This window comes from Gobio gobio (genome assembly GCF_949357685.1).
Source record: "Gobio gobio genome assembly, chromosome: 21".
Taxonomy (NCBI): domain Eukaryota; kingdom Metazoa; phylum Chordata; class Actinopteri; order Cypriniformes; family Gobionidae; genus Gobio; species Gobio gobio.
The window spans coordinates 31,245,580-31,260,058 of record NC_137117.1 but is presented as its reverse complement, the minus strand read 5'-3'; the positions used below and the strand labels follow the sequence as shown (position 1 = coordinate 31,260,058).

General features: G+C 35.8%; 1 protein-coding gene across 1 annotated transcript in view; it reads left to right on the top strand.

Moving 5' to 3' along the window:
- The window catches only part of tcea2 (transcription elongation factor A (SII), 2), a 774,534-nt gene that overhangs the window by 752,831 nt on the left and 7,224 nt on the right, over window positions 1-14,479 (top strand). The window contains exons 2-6 of the mRNA XM_079803609.1: window positions 7,572-7,957; window positions 8,428-8,490; window positions 9,600-9,705; window positions 9,948-10,041; window positions 13,352-13,488. Coding sequence (XP_079659735.1) covers window positions 7,889-7,957; window positions 8,428-8,490; window positions 9,600-9,705; window positions 9,948-10,041; window positions 13,352-13,488 — 469 coding nt within the window. The 5' untranslated portion in view covers window positions 7,572-7,888. The remainder of the gene's footprint in view (window positions 1-7,571; window positions 7,958-8,427; window positions 8,491-9,599; window positions 9,706-9,947; window positions 10,042-13,351; window positions 13,489-14,479) is intronic.

Below are 14,479 nucleotides of genomic sequence, written 5' to 3'. Positions count from 1 at the left end.
TAACAGCAACACACACTAACTAAAGTTTGAAAAATGGGATCACGAAGAACAGGACCTTTAATGTGGCTTAATAACAACAACCTGTGAAAACCAATTTTGTCTCACATTTCTCTTTTCATAAATACTATCTGCTAAGACAAGGGCAACATAATCCAAGCAATGAGACAATTTTCTCCCCCATATAAAGAAAACCGTCAAACGCTTAACATGATTTAACGCATTAAGACAGTACTGGTAAAAGACCAAACTCTGTATACACATTTCTGTAAACGTGTTGGTTTAATTCTAGTTACTGTTCCTTTGTTCTCATTTTCCCGCACCTAGTTTGCTTCTATGGTTGTTAATTAGCTCCTCACACCTGATCTGTTGCTACATTGATTACTCTGGGTGCGTCTCAATCAGCTCCCTAGCTCATCAATCAGTATATAGTTTTCTTGAATTTGGGACACTGGTAAGGACAGGACGTTGGCTCACTACACTGGACACTGATGACTCTATTTCCAGCCTCCTGACAACGTCCTCGTTGTACAACATCATTACTGGCATTTATGAACAGCAGAGCTGATATCTTTCTGACATCACTTGTGGCTACATTATGATATATACTTTGCTTGTTATAAATACGTGCAACATTTCAGCCGTAAGAAATTATAAATGTTAGCTAGATTGTTCATTACCTGTCTGGCTATGTTTATGCTGAAATATAATAAAATAATGGTTTGTATTTTTAAAAACTTGTGTCGTTATGTGTAGTGAGCTGCTCACGTGAAGTTTCGCGCTTCAGAACTTCCGTTTAGGGAACAAAGTGAGCATCGATGCACCCTGGTTTTCACGGTGCACTGTGGGAATTTTTAGGACGCAAACTTTTCAGTGCCCTGGAAGGATTCTGCGATTGAGACCACCTTTAACATGGCTGACTGCATGATCAGTGCCCTGACTACTGAAGGGAGCTGATTGAGATGCACCCCCTGTCTGTATAAGCCCTGAGTTCTCCCATAGACTGTAAAAAAATAGGGACGTAGTGTCCGTGTTGTCACCCGTAGGTTTCCGATGAGCAGTTTTGAAGCCTTAAAGCCGGCAGCGTCGCACTCCCAGATGGGCAGAGGCGGGACGTGGATGGAGCTGAGGTGCCTGGTTGCTGAAACCACGCCCGCCTAGCTTGACCATAGTGGCAATCCTCATGCCAGTCAAGAGGCCACGCCCTTAATTATGCAGAAATGTAAGGCTATATACAATTTTAATAAATCAGTTATAAAAAAATCCACCCCCCTCACAGTTGTCATGAAGGACAAAATTAGCTGTATAGACCAAAACCACTTTTTGTACCAGGCTGTAAACATGTTTTTTTTTCTGCTGTAAAGTTGGACATTTTAACTTGGGGTTCAATGAGATTCTGTCCCTAGCGGCCAGTTGATGAATTGTAGTTTAAGTCACTTCCGTATTGGCTTCAAGAGAAACTGGGGGAGGTTGCCGCTTGCTTTCTCCTTGGTTCTTTTTCCTGTATTGTTTATGGAAGAGTGGTTGTGTTTATTTGGGTTCTCCGTCATCATGCGCTTTACAGCCATTGTGTGACATTTACTGATGTTGCAAACTATATACAGGCAAGCACATTAATCCCGAATATAAACAAAACACGCTAAATTGCAAGTTAAGCGTTTTTCTCCCACAGAAAACCATTACAAAAAATGCTTAACATGCAATGTAGTGTGTTGTGTTCATTTTCTGGGCTCATCTGCTTGCCTGTATATGCAATAAGGTCTATACTGCGTTTGGTCTTTTTATATCAATGTCTTTGTCTAGTAAAGGGATAGTTCACCCAAAAATGTAAATTAGCCCATGATTTACTTACCCTCAAGCCATCCTAGGTCAGGTGTATATGACATTCTTCTTTCAGACGAATACAATCAGAGTTATATTTAAAAAATGTCCGACTAAACCAAGCTTTATAATGGCCGTGAATGGCAACCCAAAATTTGAAGACCAAAAAAATTTGAAGACCTTGGGTTATTATTATGTTTTTAAAGTATTTTAGAATGTCCCATTTTTTTCACCTTTCACAAAAAGGAGTGTAAATAAGTCAACGTTAACCACGGCTGTCCAGAAACCAAACACCACCAATATGTCTGTTTACAACTTGACTTTTGGTTGTTGTGTATTGCAGGATGAAAACGATCACAGCAGAATTGTATGCGGGCTCTGCCGATCACCGCTGGCCTAAAATCTCTTTCCCAGCACATCAAGAGCATGCCTGGGGCCGTTCCTGCAGTCCTAAAGACACTGTTTTATGTGTTCTGATACATGTGTTAAAAATCAAGAACATGCACTTTCCTTTCAGACGGAGAGGACCCTTGACAGAGAAGAGGAGAATGCTTCTTTGTCTCTAATAAGATCTTGGATGATGTTCAGTCCCCTTCTCCCTGAGTTTTTATGTAACTCATCATTCGCTTCGACCAGGCTCACATGTTTTACGGTATCTCACTGCCTGAGAGCGAAAAACACCATGACAAATTACTCTAGACATTAAATATGGCATCGACTGGAGTTTGTTATCATATTGAGGACGGCCAGTGAAAGATACATTTGTTACAAAGGTAATATGAGAACACGGTTCAGCAACAACAGCACGGAAAAGGCTACGAGGAGAAGGAGAAACGCAGCAGTGAGCTTAATAAACACAATTAGCTTTCATTTAGGTCAAACAGATATGAATCATCTAACATTCGCTGTTTGATTTTGTTTGTGCCAGAGATATTTGTCTATGTCCGCCCGTGCCAGGGCGATCTTGCATCATTCGCCCATAATAAACACATACCGATGCGCTTACAGTAACGGCAGAGCACATATGATGATATTCCAAGCCCTGGGATTCTTTCCTAAAACTGTTTGCAATTATACATGGGCTTTTTGACTGCACTGGACAGGTCGCACTCCCTCGATGTTAAATTTCCTCTGTGATTGTAAAGAGGATGTAAGTTTGGGGCTAGAAGTGGTCAGCATCTGATTTCAATTTGAAAGTGCTTATTGACAGAGTGATCTGTTTAAACTCAGCACACATGATATTGCCTGCATGAGATGTCACTCTCTCGTGCACTCTTTCTCCCACTCAAACACACACACACACAGCTCTGTTCCCCTGAACAAATGCACAAACGTACATGCTTGAAACTATTCAAATGTACAGGGATTCTTGGGAGAAGCTTTTGAATATGCATAGTTCAATGGAAGGCAACACGTGCTTTATATTGCTATAACCATTTAATCATATTTGGAAGATAACTTGTTTTTATTATTATGAAGTAGGCACAAGTAGTATCCATATCAACCATATCAATGTTATGATGAGATGTTTGGATCTCTTTTTGTTTGCCTATTTAAATGTCATCATCACAACATTGATTTTGTTGTTATAATATGCATTTAAGTATATGCCTACTTTATGCCTAATAAATAATGCATGCTATCTCCCATATACAGATAAATAGCAACATTAATAAAGCATATGTACAACATGAGGCAATTACTGTACTTATCTTTATAGTGGTTTTTAAATTTGAAAGGAGATTTCTTCAATTAAACAAATAAATGTAAATTATATGATTTTTACCCAAAAAAATAAACAGTCAAAGCTTTTTGTGAAAAAGTATCTTGACAAAAATTCCGATAGGCTAATTGTTAAAGAAATAATTGTGTGGATTGTTTTTTTTTTTTTTACAAAAGGTACTTTTTTTTTTCATTTTTAAATATTTGTGAATCATACATTTTTTATTATTTCATTAATATGACACCTATTTATTTATTTATCTTTTTTTTCAATACGGGTGATTGTGGCCCTCTTTACACTCTAAAAAATGCTGGGTTAAAAATAACCCAAGTTGGGTTGAAAATGGACTAACCCAGCAATTGTGTTGTTTTAACCCAGTGATTGGGTTGTTTTAAGCAAACATTTAAACCAACCGCTGGGTTAAAACAACCCAATTGCTGGGTTAGTCCATTTTCAGCCCAACTTGGGTTATTTTTAACCTAGCATTTTTTAGAGTGTACGTATTCGTGTAAGTTATTGAACAACAAATTGTTGTTCATTAATGTCCTTAAGTCAAAACTGTTCTGAAATGTTATGAAGAAGTGGTAAGGTTTTTTTCTTTTTTTAAATATGACAATTTGTAATTTCTCCATTTAAGATTAGTTTGACCCCGTGCCTCGTAATGACAGATTAATGGTCGGCAACAGCCTCACACTGATAAGCCGAGTGAAATAAACACACATCTCAATCAATCAGCACATTTCTGAACCACACAAAAGTCCAAAGTAAGAACTGCCTGTCTCCCTCTAAAAAGGGAATGTATGGCAGGAACAGGGCATGTTCTAGCGAGCAGATCGAGCTGCCTTATCCCGGTCCAGTTATAATCAGAGATGACCTCAGCAGGGTGATGAAGACCGGGTTTCCTGCCCGAGTGACTGAGGCCTGAGCTGGCTGTTTCGGGGACTTCCCCCCCACCTCTGAACACATTCCCTCATTGCTGAGGTGGGGTTTCCTCAGCTGGAGAACATGCCATGCTGTCACCTTCACTCATGTATGGAGGCTTTAACCCTTGTATGTGCACATGTGGGGCATTAACACACAGATATTCAGTGTGTCACATATAGGGTGAATTCAGGGTGAGTGGGACACTTTTTGCCAATGAGATGACTTGGAAAAAGTGTCCCGACCAGTCATACAATATGTGAATGTAATATTTTCTAGAGGTGAGGGACTCAAGTCACATGACTTAACCCGAGTCGCAAATTTAAGGACTTGAGACTTGCTTGACTAAATGAAGAAAATGATTTGACTTTGACTTGAGATCCAATGACTCGAGGCATGACTTGTTTTGTTCCACAATGAATCAGCCGTTTTGAACGAATCAGTTGAATGAACACTTCTATGACACATTCACTAAGACTAAGAATTTGCCACCACCTACTGGCCGTTTTATTTTCATAATTAAAAGTATACTTTATGGGGCCATCCTAACGGTTAGAGGGTCAAACGTAACCTGAAGGTTGCGGGTTTGATTCTCAAAAGTGGCAAGCAATGACCGAGGTGTCCTTGAACAAGTCACCTAACCCCCAATTGCTCCCGGGTGCCACAACAAATGGCTCCCCACTGCTGTGTTTCCACGAGTTGCAGGGTGTGTGTGTTCACTACTCACTGCTCCTAATGTGTGTACAGTAACTTGAATGGGATAAATGCAAAGGACAATTTCCGCGTATGGGTTACACTAACTGTGTGATTTGTATATGTACATTTCTGAAATACATAACTTGGAAACAGTCACCTGTGATAACGGATCATTCTAAATTGTAATGAAGACATACATTTTCTGTAAAGCTGCTTTGAAGCGATATGTATTGTGAAAAGCGCTATACTAATAAATGTGAATTGAATTGTAATTGTAGTGCATTTACCTCTAAGATTACGTATCCATTATCAGGGTTAATTGTTCACTGTTCATGAGGTAGATGGCCTGAGGAAAGAAACTTTTTTTGTCTGGCTGTTCTGGTGCTCAGGGCTCTGTAGCGCCAGCCAGACGACAATAGTTCAAAGAGGAAGTGTTATAATAATAATAATAGTAATAATAAAAAAATTCTAATAATTATAAATATGCATTATAATAAATTATATTATTATTATTACTATGGTATAAATGTATAATTAAGTCATTTCTGAGGGAAAAATAAATAAGTTCGAGGCCAATATAAACTCTACTTATTTCTGTTTGGTATTGTAACTTGACTTAATTTGATCCTTGACTTGCACTGCGATTTGAGACTTACTTGTGACTTGAACATGTGTGACACTCCCACCTCTGTTATTTTCTTTATTCGATGAAAACATTATTTTTGATGAAACTACATTTTCACAAACTCACTCATATCCTTCAATTTACCTTCCAAACTTGAAACTTGGCTAGACTCTTTACTAAGATACCCTTTTAATCAATAATTTCCTTGCATTTGACAAAATACCAAAACACAAAATAAAATAGTAAATAGTATATCCAAGGGACCTTTTACACTTTGAGCTCCATTGTACCCTTATAGAAAACAATATGAGGGGCTAAATTGCATATATTTTTTAGACCATTTTTATTCATTATATAAATATAAATATATATATATATATATATATATATATATATATATGGGCTTTGGGCTGGATAACTTTATAAAAGGTTGAATTGTACAAGTCACGTTCTTTACCAAACACAATTCAAAATGTACCTTAAGACAATGAAAGGGTTAAATTAAGTGTCATTTGGTTTAATATTTTGTTGTCTAATGCAATAATATTCATGCATTTTAAATTGTAGTCCAAATTCTTTAGCATTTTGTTACAATGACGCCCTCTACTGATATCTAAACACCACACGGCCAAAATATTACTGTCCTTATTTTGCAAGAGTGAATGCATTTAAAAAAATTAAAAAACATATTTCTTATTATGATGTGGCGGCTAGACTTATCAATTGCTTTAACTGTGGTCATTAAAACAAAGTCAGTCCATAACAATATTTGAACTGTGAACTCGCAGGGTAAGCAAACTATTGCCATGATAAGGTAACTTTATTATCCTATTTATCTGCATGTAGCCTACAACTTAAATTAAACTTGTAAAAACTTAAAACAAAACTTAAAGAGTATTAACTCTATTACTAAAGCGAAACATCAAAGTTTTCATAAACTCTCTCAAGACAAAACAACAACAACAACAACAAAATCAGAATAGTTAAAAATGTTCATAATAGTGTAATAGTATTGTGACAACAAACAAACAAAAACAGAGAATGTATTTTATGACTTAGCTCCTTTACTGAACACTAATATTTTATAACTGTATTAAAGACTTTACACTGTTTTATATCTGAAAGAGTTGATGATAAATTGACGAAAAAGTGAAGTGAATAAATATAAATGTTTTAGAACAAATATTTAGAAATAAACCCTTACATGGTTCATTATCTGATATCTTTGTCTACAAAAATACACATTTTTAATGTAGTTAGTTTTTATTTATTTTAGTTTTATTTGATTTTTTAACATCTAAAACACGTTTTGTCCCTTATCTCAAGAATCAGTGATTTATTGATTTAAATGTATTTTTATTTATACCAAGCTGTTGTATTCACTGCCTTGCTGCTGAGTTGGGTCATATAAACTTCACTTCCCATAACGCCCTGCTTCACAACAGAAGCGATGGGAAGTCCACCTCATTTCCCCGAATCGGCTCTTTCGAAAAGCGCCTTGAATCAAACGGTTCTAAAAACGATTCAGTGATTTTTTTTTTATGTGACCACGTGAATATGTCATTAGTGAGTGACATCAAGCAACATGCTCTTAAACGTTTCAATAAAACCATTTGTAGTCACATAGTGCTCATAAAATTTCTAACCGTTTGAAATGTCATGTAAAATGGCTGAAACAACTAAATGAGTCTACTAAGCATGATAAATAAATTACATTATTAACATTTTACCATTACCGCTATTAAAGTAACTTACCTCATTGCTCTTCCCGTCACATGTCTGAAAAAGACGCGGTTCTTGCAGGGTTTTTTGGTTTCCTGTGAGTCGGTGAGATGTTGCCTCGAGAACCACTCTAACCGATTCAGTCTGATTATGAACAGGTTAATTTGATTATTTGAAAAGATTCGACTCGAAAGAACAATTCGCTCGCGAATCGGACATCGCTACACAACAGCCGAGAGCGGAGAGAAAGGCAGTGGATTCCTCTCGTACTACCACTAAAAGAGACACACACACACACACACACAGAGAGAGACGGGCGCATTTTCCCACATAAATGGAGGCACGACCATCGGACGCCATCAAACAGCCCTAAACCTGTAAACATGGCGAAGGACCAAGAAGTGGAGCGCATCGCCAAGAAGCTGGACAAAATGGTGCACAAGAAAAACACTGTAAGTGTGACAGATTTTCTAATCCCTATAGCGTCTAAAAAAAACAGAGAACTATTGATTTCATCCACGCGTTCGTTTCTGTTTGTCTCCATTTAACAAGCACGAGATCTAGTAAGTGTGTGTGATTATCACCTGTTTCATCCTCATCCAGACAACCACCACCGGACTCGTATTGGTCAATCTTTATGCACAATCACACATTTGGCGTTTACACTCATGTTTGAAGCGTTTGTGTACTGTGATGAGCTGGCAGCTGGTTGTTCTCCAATTTTCCCCAGCGCAAACAAAAGACTCATTTATCCAACACTTCACACCAGTCAGTCCTAGTTTTGTCCCCAAAACACTGCATTTATGTGCAGACTGGCTGTGTTTTTCTATGGTCCAACCTAGAGTTGAAAAAGCTAGTGTTTACTAATGCATTTGAGAAGTTGTGTAACGGTCTTTTCTCCTGGATGTGTTTTTCTCCTCAGGATGGTGCCATTGACCTGCTTCAGGAGCTGAAGAACATGAAGATGTCTTTGGAGACCCTACAGGTATCTCAGCTGGATTGGACACCATTTGTGGGCAGAGCATGTGCTGTGTTGGATTACATAATCGTCTCTCTCTCTCTTCCAGTCAGGGAATCCCATGCTTTTGTTCTTATTGGATGTGTCACTGCTTGTACTATTTTTTTGTTTTTGCAGTGTGTAGAATATATTCTATTTATTATGAAAATGTATGCATGCATAGAATATCTGGATAAACTGCATGTTATACCACAATTCAATGTGCCCGACCTTCCATTTCTACGATCAGTCAAGCTTGTTTATTGTTTTGAATATATTGATAAGAAAATGCAGGATTTTTAAAAATGCTAAATTTAAATATAATAATGAATTACTAAATTGTACTTTTTTCATTTGTTCTTGAAGAAAATAGTAGACAGTATACACAGTACATACTGCAGTATGCTAGTATTCCATTCTGAACACACAGTGTCAGTGTCTGTTTTAAAACATACCAATGTGTTTTTCAACTGGTATTCAGTATATTTGTTACTGTCTACTTTATATGCATGTTATATGAGAACATTTACTGTAGTGTTATGAATATATAGCAACTATATGCAGAAGATGAATGAATACACTGGGGAAAACACATCTGTGTCTTAAGGCCCCCTTATACCAAGGATGATAGCTGTAAGGATATCTATAAACATGACTATATTAGTGTTCACACCAGCGGACGATATCGTTGCAGCAGTTTGTCATCTGTCGCTTTAAATGCTTGAGCATTTTAAAGCAGGATGGATTCTGATTGACTGTCAGAGTTTTATATATACAAATTTAATATATATACATTTTAAAAAAAAATAACTATAGCGTTATAATTATCACTTTTGGTGTGAACTGCCCTTTGAGTCTTTTCAGGTCAATGCCTGATTTAATGTAATTAAAATAGTAAAGGATATCATGCCTAATAGCCGACTCAATGTACTAAACTTGTCAAAAACTGAAAATCTTAAGTGGACATTTACTCATTCTTTTATTTACTTATAATCCCCTCTCTTTTGAGTATTTATATATATGTTGTGTTAGTCCACTCTTATATTTACTATAATAAATGTGATATTCCCATTGTTTCAATGTGTCCCATGGTGCAGTCGACCCGGATTGGGATGTCAGTGAATGCAGTGCGGAAGCAGAGCTCAGATGAGGAGGTGCAGACACTGGCCAAATCACTCATCAAAACCTGGAAGAAACTGCTTGGTACTGTATCTACATTCACACCCAGACAGCTTAAAAAGCAACAATTAGACAAGTGTTTCCCTTACTTCAGAGTGAATGACAACAATTGAGAAGGAGACTGAAGAGTTTCATTTATAAAAAGTGTTGGGACAAGGCTGCTGTTTGTTCTTGCTCTTATTATCTTAAGGAGGTTAATTTGTTGATAGTGAATGCAATGAGTGTGTCTGATGTTAAAGCTGGACTGTGAATCTTCTTTTATGTAGATGGTTCCGAGGGTAAAGCAGAGGAGAAGAAAAAAGGAGGATCTCCTCTCCAGTCCTCGTCTTCTAAAGACGGTCCTGGATCCAGTGATACCAGGTGTGTGGGATCTATGTTCTAAATGCATATTATAGATCTTATTGTTACCAATTCTATGGAAGCTTGTTTTTCCACTTAAAAAAGAAGAAGTAATTGTTACTTTTTACAAGTTTAAAGTTAAAAACTACAAGTAGGAGTTTTTATGACTTTTTATCCTACAAATTGAATTCCTCAAAATTTGACTTTTATAATTCGCAATTACAAGTTTTGTCTCACAATTCTGCGGAAAAAAGTCAGCATTGCAGGATATAAACCCGTAATTGCAGGATATAAACTCGTAATTGTGAAGGAAACAAGTCAGAATTGCGGCATATAATCCCATAATTGCGAGAAAAAAAGTCAAAATTGCAGGATATAAACTCGTAATTGTGAAGGAAAAAAGTCAGAATCGCGGCACATAATCCCATAATTGCGAGAAAAAAGTCAGAATTGCAGGATTTAAATTCGTAATTGTGAAGGAAAAAAGTCAGAATTGCGGCATATAATCCCATAATTGCGAGAAAAAAGTCAGAATTGCAGGATATAAACTCGTAATTGTGAAGGAAACAAGTCAGAATTGCGGCACATAATCCCATAATTGCGAGAAAAAAGTCAGAATTGCAGGATTTAAATTCGTAATTGTGAAGGAAACAAGTCAGAATTGCGGCACATAATCCCATAATTGCGAGAAAAAAGTCAGAATTGCAGGATATAAACTCGTAATTGTGAAGGAAACAAGTCAGAATTGCGGCATATAATCCCATAATTGCGAGAAAAAAAGTCAAAATTGCAGGATATAAACTCGTAATTGCAGGATATAAACTCGTAATTGTGAAGGAAAAAAGTCAGAATCGCGGCACATAATCCCATAATTGCGAGAAAAAAGTCAGAATTGCAGGATTTAAATTCGTAATTGTGAAGGAAAAAAGTCAGAATTGCGGCATATAATCCCATAATTGCGAGAAAAAAAGTCAGAATTGCAGGATATAAACTCGTAATTGTGAAGGAAAAAAGTCAGAATTGCGGCATATAATCCCATAATTGCGAGAAAAAAAGTCAGAATTGCAGGATATAAACTCGTAATTGTGAAGGAAAAAAGTCAGAATTGCAGCATATAATCCCATAATTGCGAGAAAAAAGTCAGAATTGCAGGATATAAACTCGTAATTGCAGGATATAAACTCGTAATTGTGAAGGAAAAAAGTCAGAATTGCGGCATATAATCCCATAATTGCGAGAAAAAAGTCAGAATTGCAGGATATAAACTCGTAATTGTGAAGGAAAAAAGTCAGAATTGCGGCATATAATCCCATAATTGCGAGAAAAAAGTCAGAATTGCAGGATATAAACTCGTAATTGTGAAGGAAAAAAGTCAGAATTGCGGCATATAATCCCATAATTGCGAGAAAAAAGTCAGAATGGCAGGATATAAACTCGTAATTGCAGGATATAAACTCGTAATTGTGAAGGAAAAAAAGTCAGAATTGCGGCATATAATCCCATAATTGCGAGAAAAAAGTCAGAATTGCAGGATATAAACTCGTAATTGCAGGATATAAACTCGTAATTGTGAAGGAAAAAAGTCAGAATTGCGGCATATAATCCCATAATTGCGAGAAAAAAGTCAGAATTGCAGGAAATAAACTCGTAATTGTGAAGGGAAAAAAGTCAGAATCGCGGCACATAATCCCATAATTGCGAGAAAAAAGTCAGAATTGCAGGATTTAAATTCGTAATTGTGAAGGAAAAAAGTCAGAATTGCGGCATATAATCCCATAATTGCGAGAAAAAAAGTCAGAATTGCAGGATATAAACTCGTAATTGTGAAGGAAAAAAGTCAGAATTGCAGGATATAAACTCGTAATTGTGAAGGAAAAAAGTCAGAATCGCGGCACATAATCCCATAATTGCGAGAAAAAAGTCAGAATTGCAGGATTTAAATTCGTAATTGTGAAGGAAAAAAGTCAGAATTGCGGCATATAATCCCATAATTGCGAGAAAAAAGTCAGAATGGCAGGATATAAACTCGTAATTGCAGGATATAAACTCGTTATTGTGAAGGAAAAAAGTCAGAATTGCGGCATATAATCCCATAATTGCGAGAAAAAAGTCAGAATTGCAGGATATAAACTCGTAATTGCAGGATATAAACTCGTAATTGTGAAGGAAAAAAGTCAGAATTGCAGGATATAAACTCGTAATTGTGAAGGAAAAAAGTCAGAATTGCGGCATATAATCCCATAATTGCGAGAAAAAAAGTCAGAATGGCAGGATATAAACTCGTAATTGCGGCATATAAACTTTTGTGCTGTATTTGGTTACTGTATTATTTCTGGTTCAAAAGGTAGCAAAAAATAACACTTTAAAATCTAAAGTGTTCATGTGATTTTATACATTGTTGTAAAAAATTAATGAATGCATAATAATCGTGAAACCGTGATTATTTCTCAGACTATAATCATACCAACAAAATCTATAATCGTTGCATCCCTAGATATAAACTCGTAATTGCAAAGGAAAAAAGTCAGAATTGCAGGATATAAACTTGTAATTGCGGGATATAAACTCATAATTGCGAGAAGTCAGAATTGCTGAATTTTACTTAATATCTCACATTGTGAGGGGAGAAAAAGTCGCAATTGTCATTTACATTTTTTTTATTACGTGGTGAAAACAAGCTTCCATACAATTAATCTGTGCATTTTTCATTTAATAAAAAGAAAAGGAAAAAGTTTGACCTTGTAACGGTTGAGAACGTAAAGTAGGCAAAATCTTCAAGCTACTTGTTAGTTATTCTTGTCACTAGTGGCTGATTGGTTACGGATTTTTTTGATGGCCAATATACAGCTCTGGAAAAAATTAAGAGACCACTTAACTTTTTCCAGGGCTGTATATCACATCACATTTAACCTAAAGATGGTAAATAACGATTCCTGCAATGAAATAAATATATTTTATTTTACACAATATATACTACTCTAAAATTGTGGAACAAATAAACAGATTTATACTTTAGAAAGCAACTTCTTGGTTCTTTAATTCGCAAATAAAGAAATTATTAAAAAACATGCACATAAAGCAAACACTTTTTTTTTGCACACTCAATAATTTTTTTATTATATTAAGGAGTTTCACAAAACTGAAATGTTGTTTTCTCTTGTTGTCTAGGATATAAACTCGTTATTGTGAAGGAAAAAAGTCAGAATTGCGGCATATAATCCCATAATTGCGAGAAAAAAGTCAGAATTGCAGGATATAAACTCATAATTGCAGGATATAAACTCGTTATTGTGAAGACAAAACTGAAATGTTGTTTTCTCTTGTTGTCTAGTAACAGACAAGAGACGCCAAAAACTCCCACCACCCCAGTCACCCCAAAATTCACCTCCTTCCCACCTGCACCCGTCACAACGGACAGCGTGCGCACTAAATGCAGAGAGCTGCTGGTGGCAGCCCTACAGACTGATGGTAAGCCCTGAACAAATTAAGCTGTGGAAGTAACTGCACTGTAAAATGCACTAAATAAAACAAGTTAATTTTACTCAAATATATTTACTCCGGTTTATTGCACTTAATTGAACAAAATTACATGAACTAAAACGGAAATTAAGGGAACTAACATGTTGAAATTAAGTGTTATAACATTTATTTTTGTAAAAGTGACTATAGGGAGATATCTGGTAATGTTTTCTTTTCATGTTGGGATTTTAAATTAAAGTTAAACTATTTGAATGTAATAGTTTTACTAAATTCAGGTAATTTTTAGCTACACAGTGTATTTGAATAGAGTTTATAGTTATTTAATATTTAGAAATATAAATATTTTTGGTGAAATTAAATAAAGCATTTTTTTACTTTTTTTTTTTACCTTTTTTTAATATTGTTAAATATTGGTTTTGACTAGACTGGTACAAGACATCAAATGATTCGAGTTAACGCAACTCATTGGGTGGGTCTCACTGTGTGAATGAAGTACTTTAACTTTATATATAATTTATATGTAATTTTACGTGTTAAATGTTTAAGGCCTGGTTTCACTGACTGGTGAGTTACTGGTGTGCATCTTGAGACAAAACAATAGCATATTTTATTATGTCAGTGCAAGTTGCTTTCAGTTAAAGCAGCTCAAACATGCATTTTAGTCTGGGACTAGGCTTAAGCCTTGTCTGTGAAACTAGGGGCAAGTGTATTTAGTGACATTATTGGAACATGCGTTGGAAAAAAAATGGTGTAATATTATAATAATTTGAAGGCTTTTTTTTTTTTTTTTTTTGTGCCCTTATTAGGCGTTTTCGAATATTACCGTTTTGTAGTGTGTGATAAAGCTGTTTGTGAATCTAAAAGATCTGCAAAGTTTTAAAGATCAACAAATAAAGTTGCACAACAAATCAAGTTATTGTCTTGATTGATTCGGTACTGGTGAAACGATTCATAAGCAGTTCCCATCTCACCGCCTGTT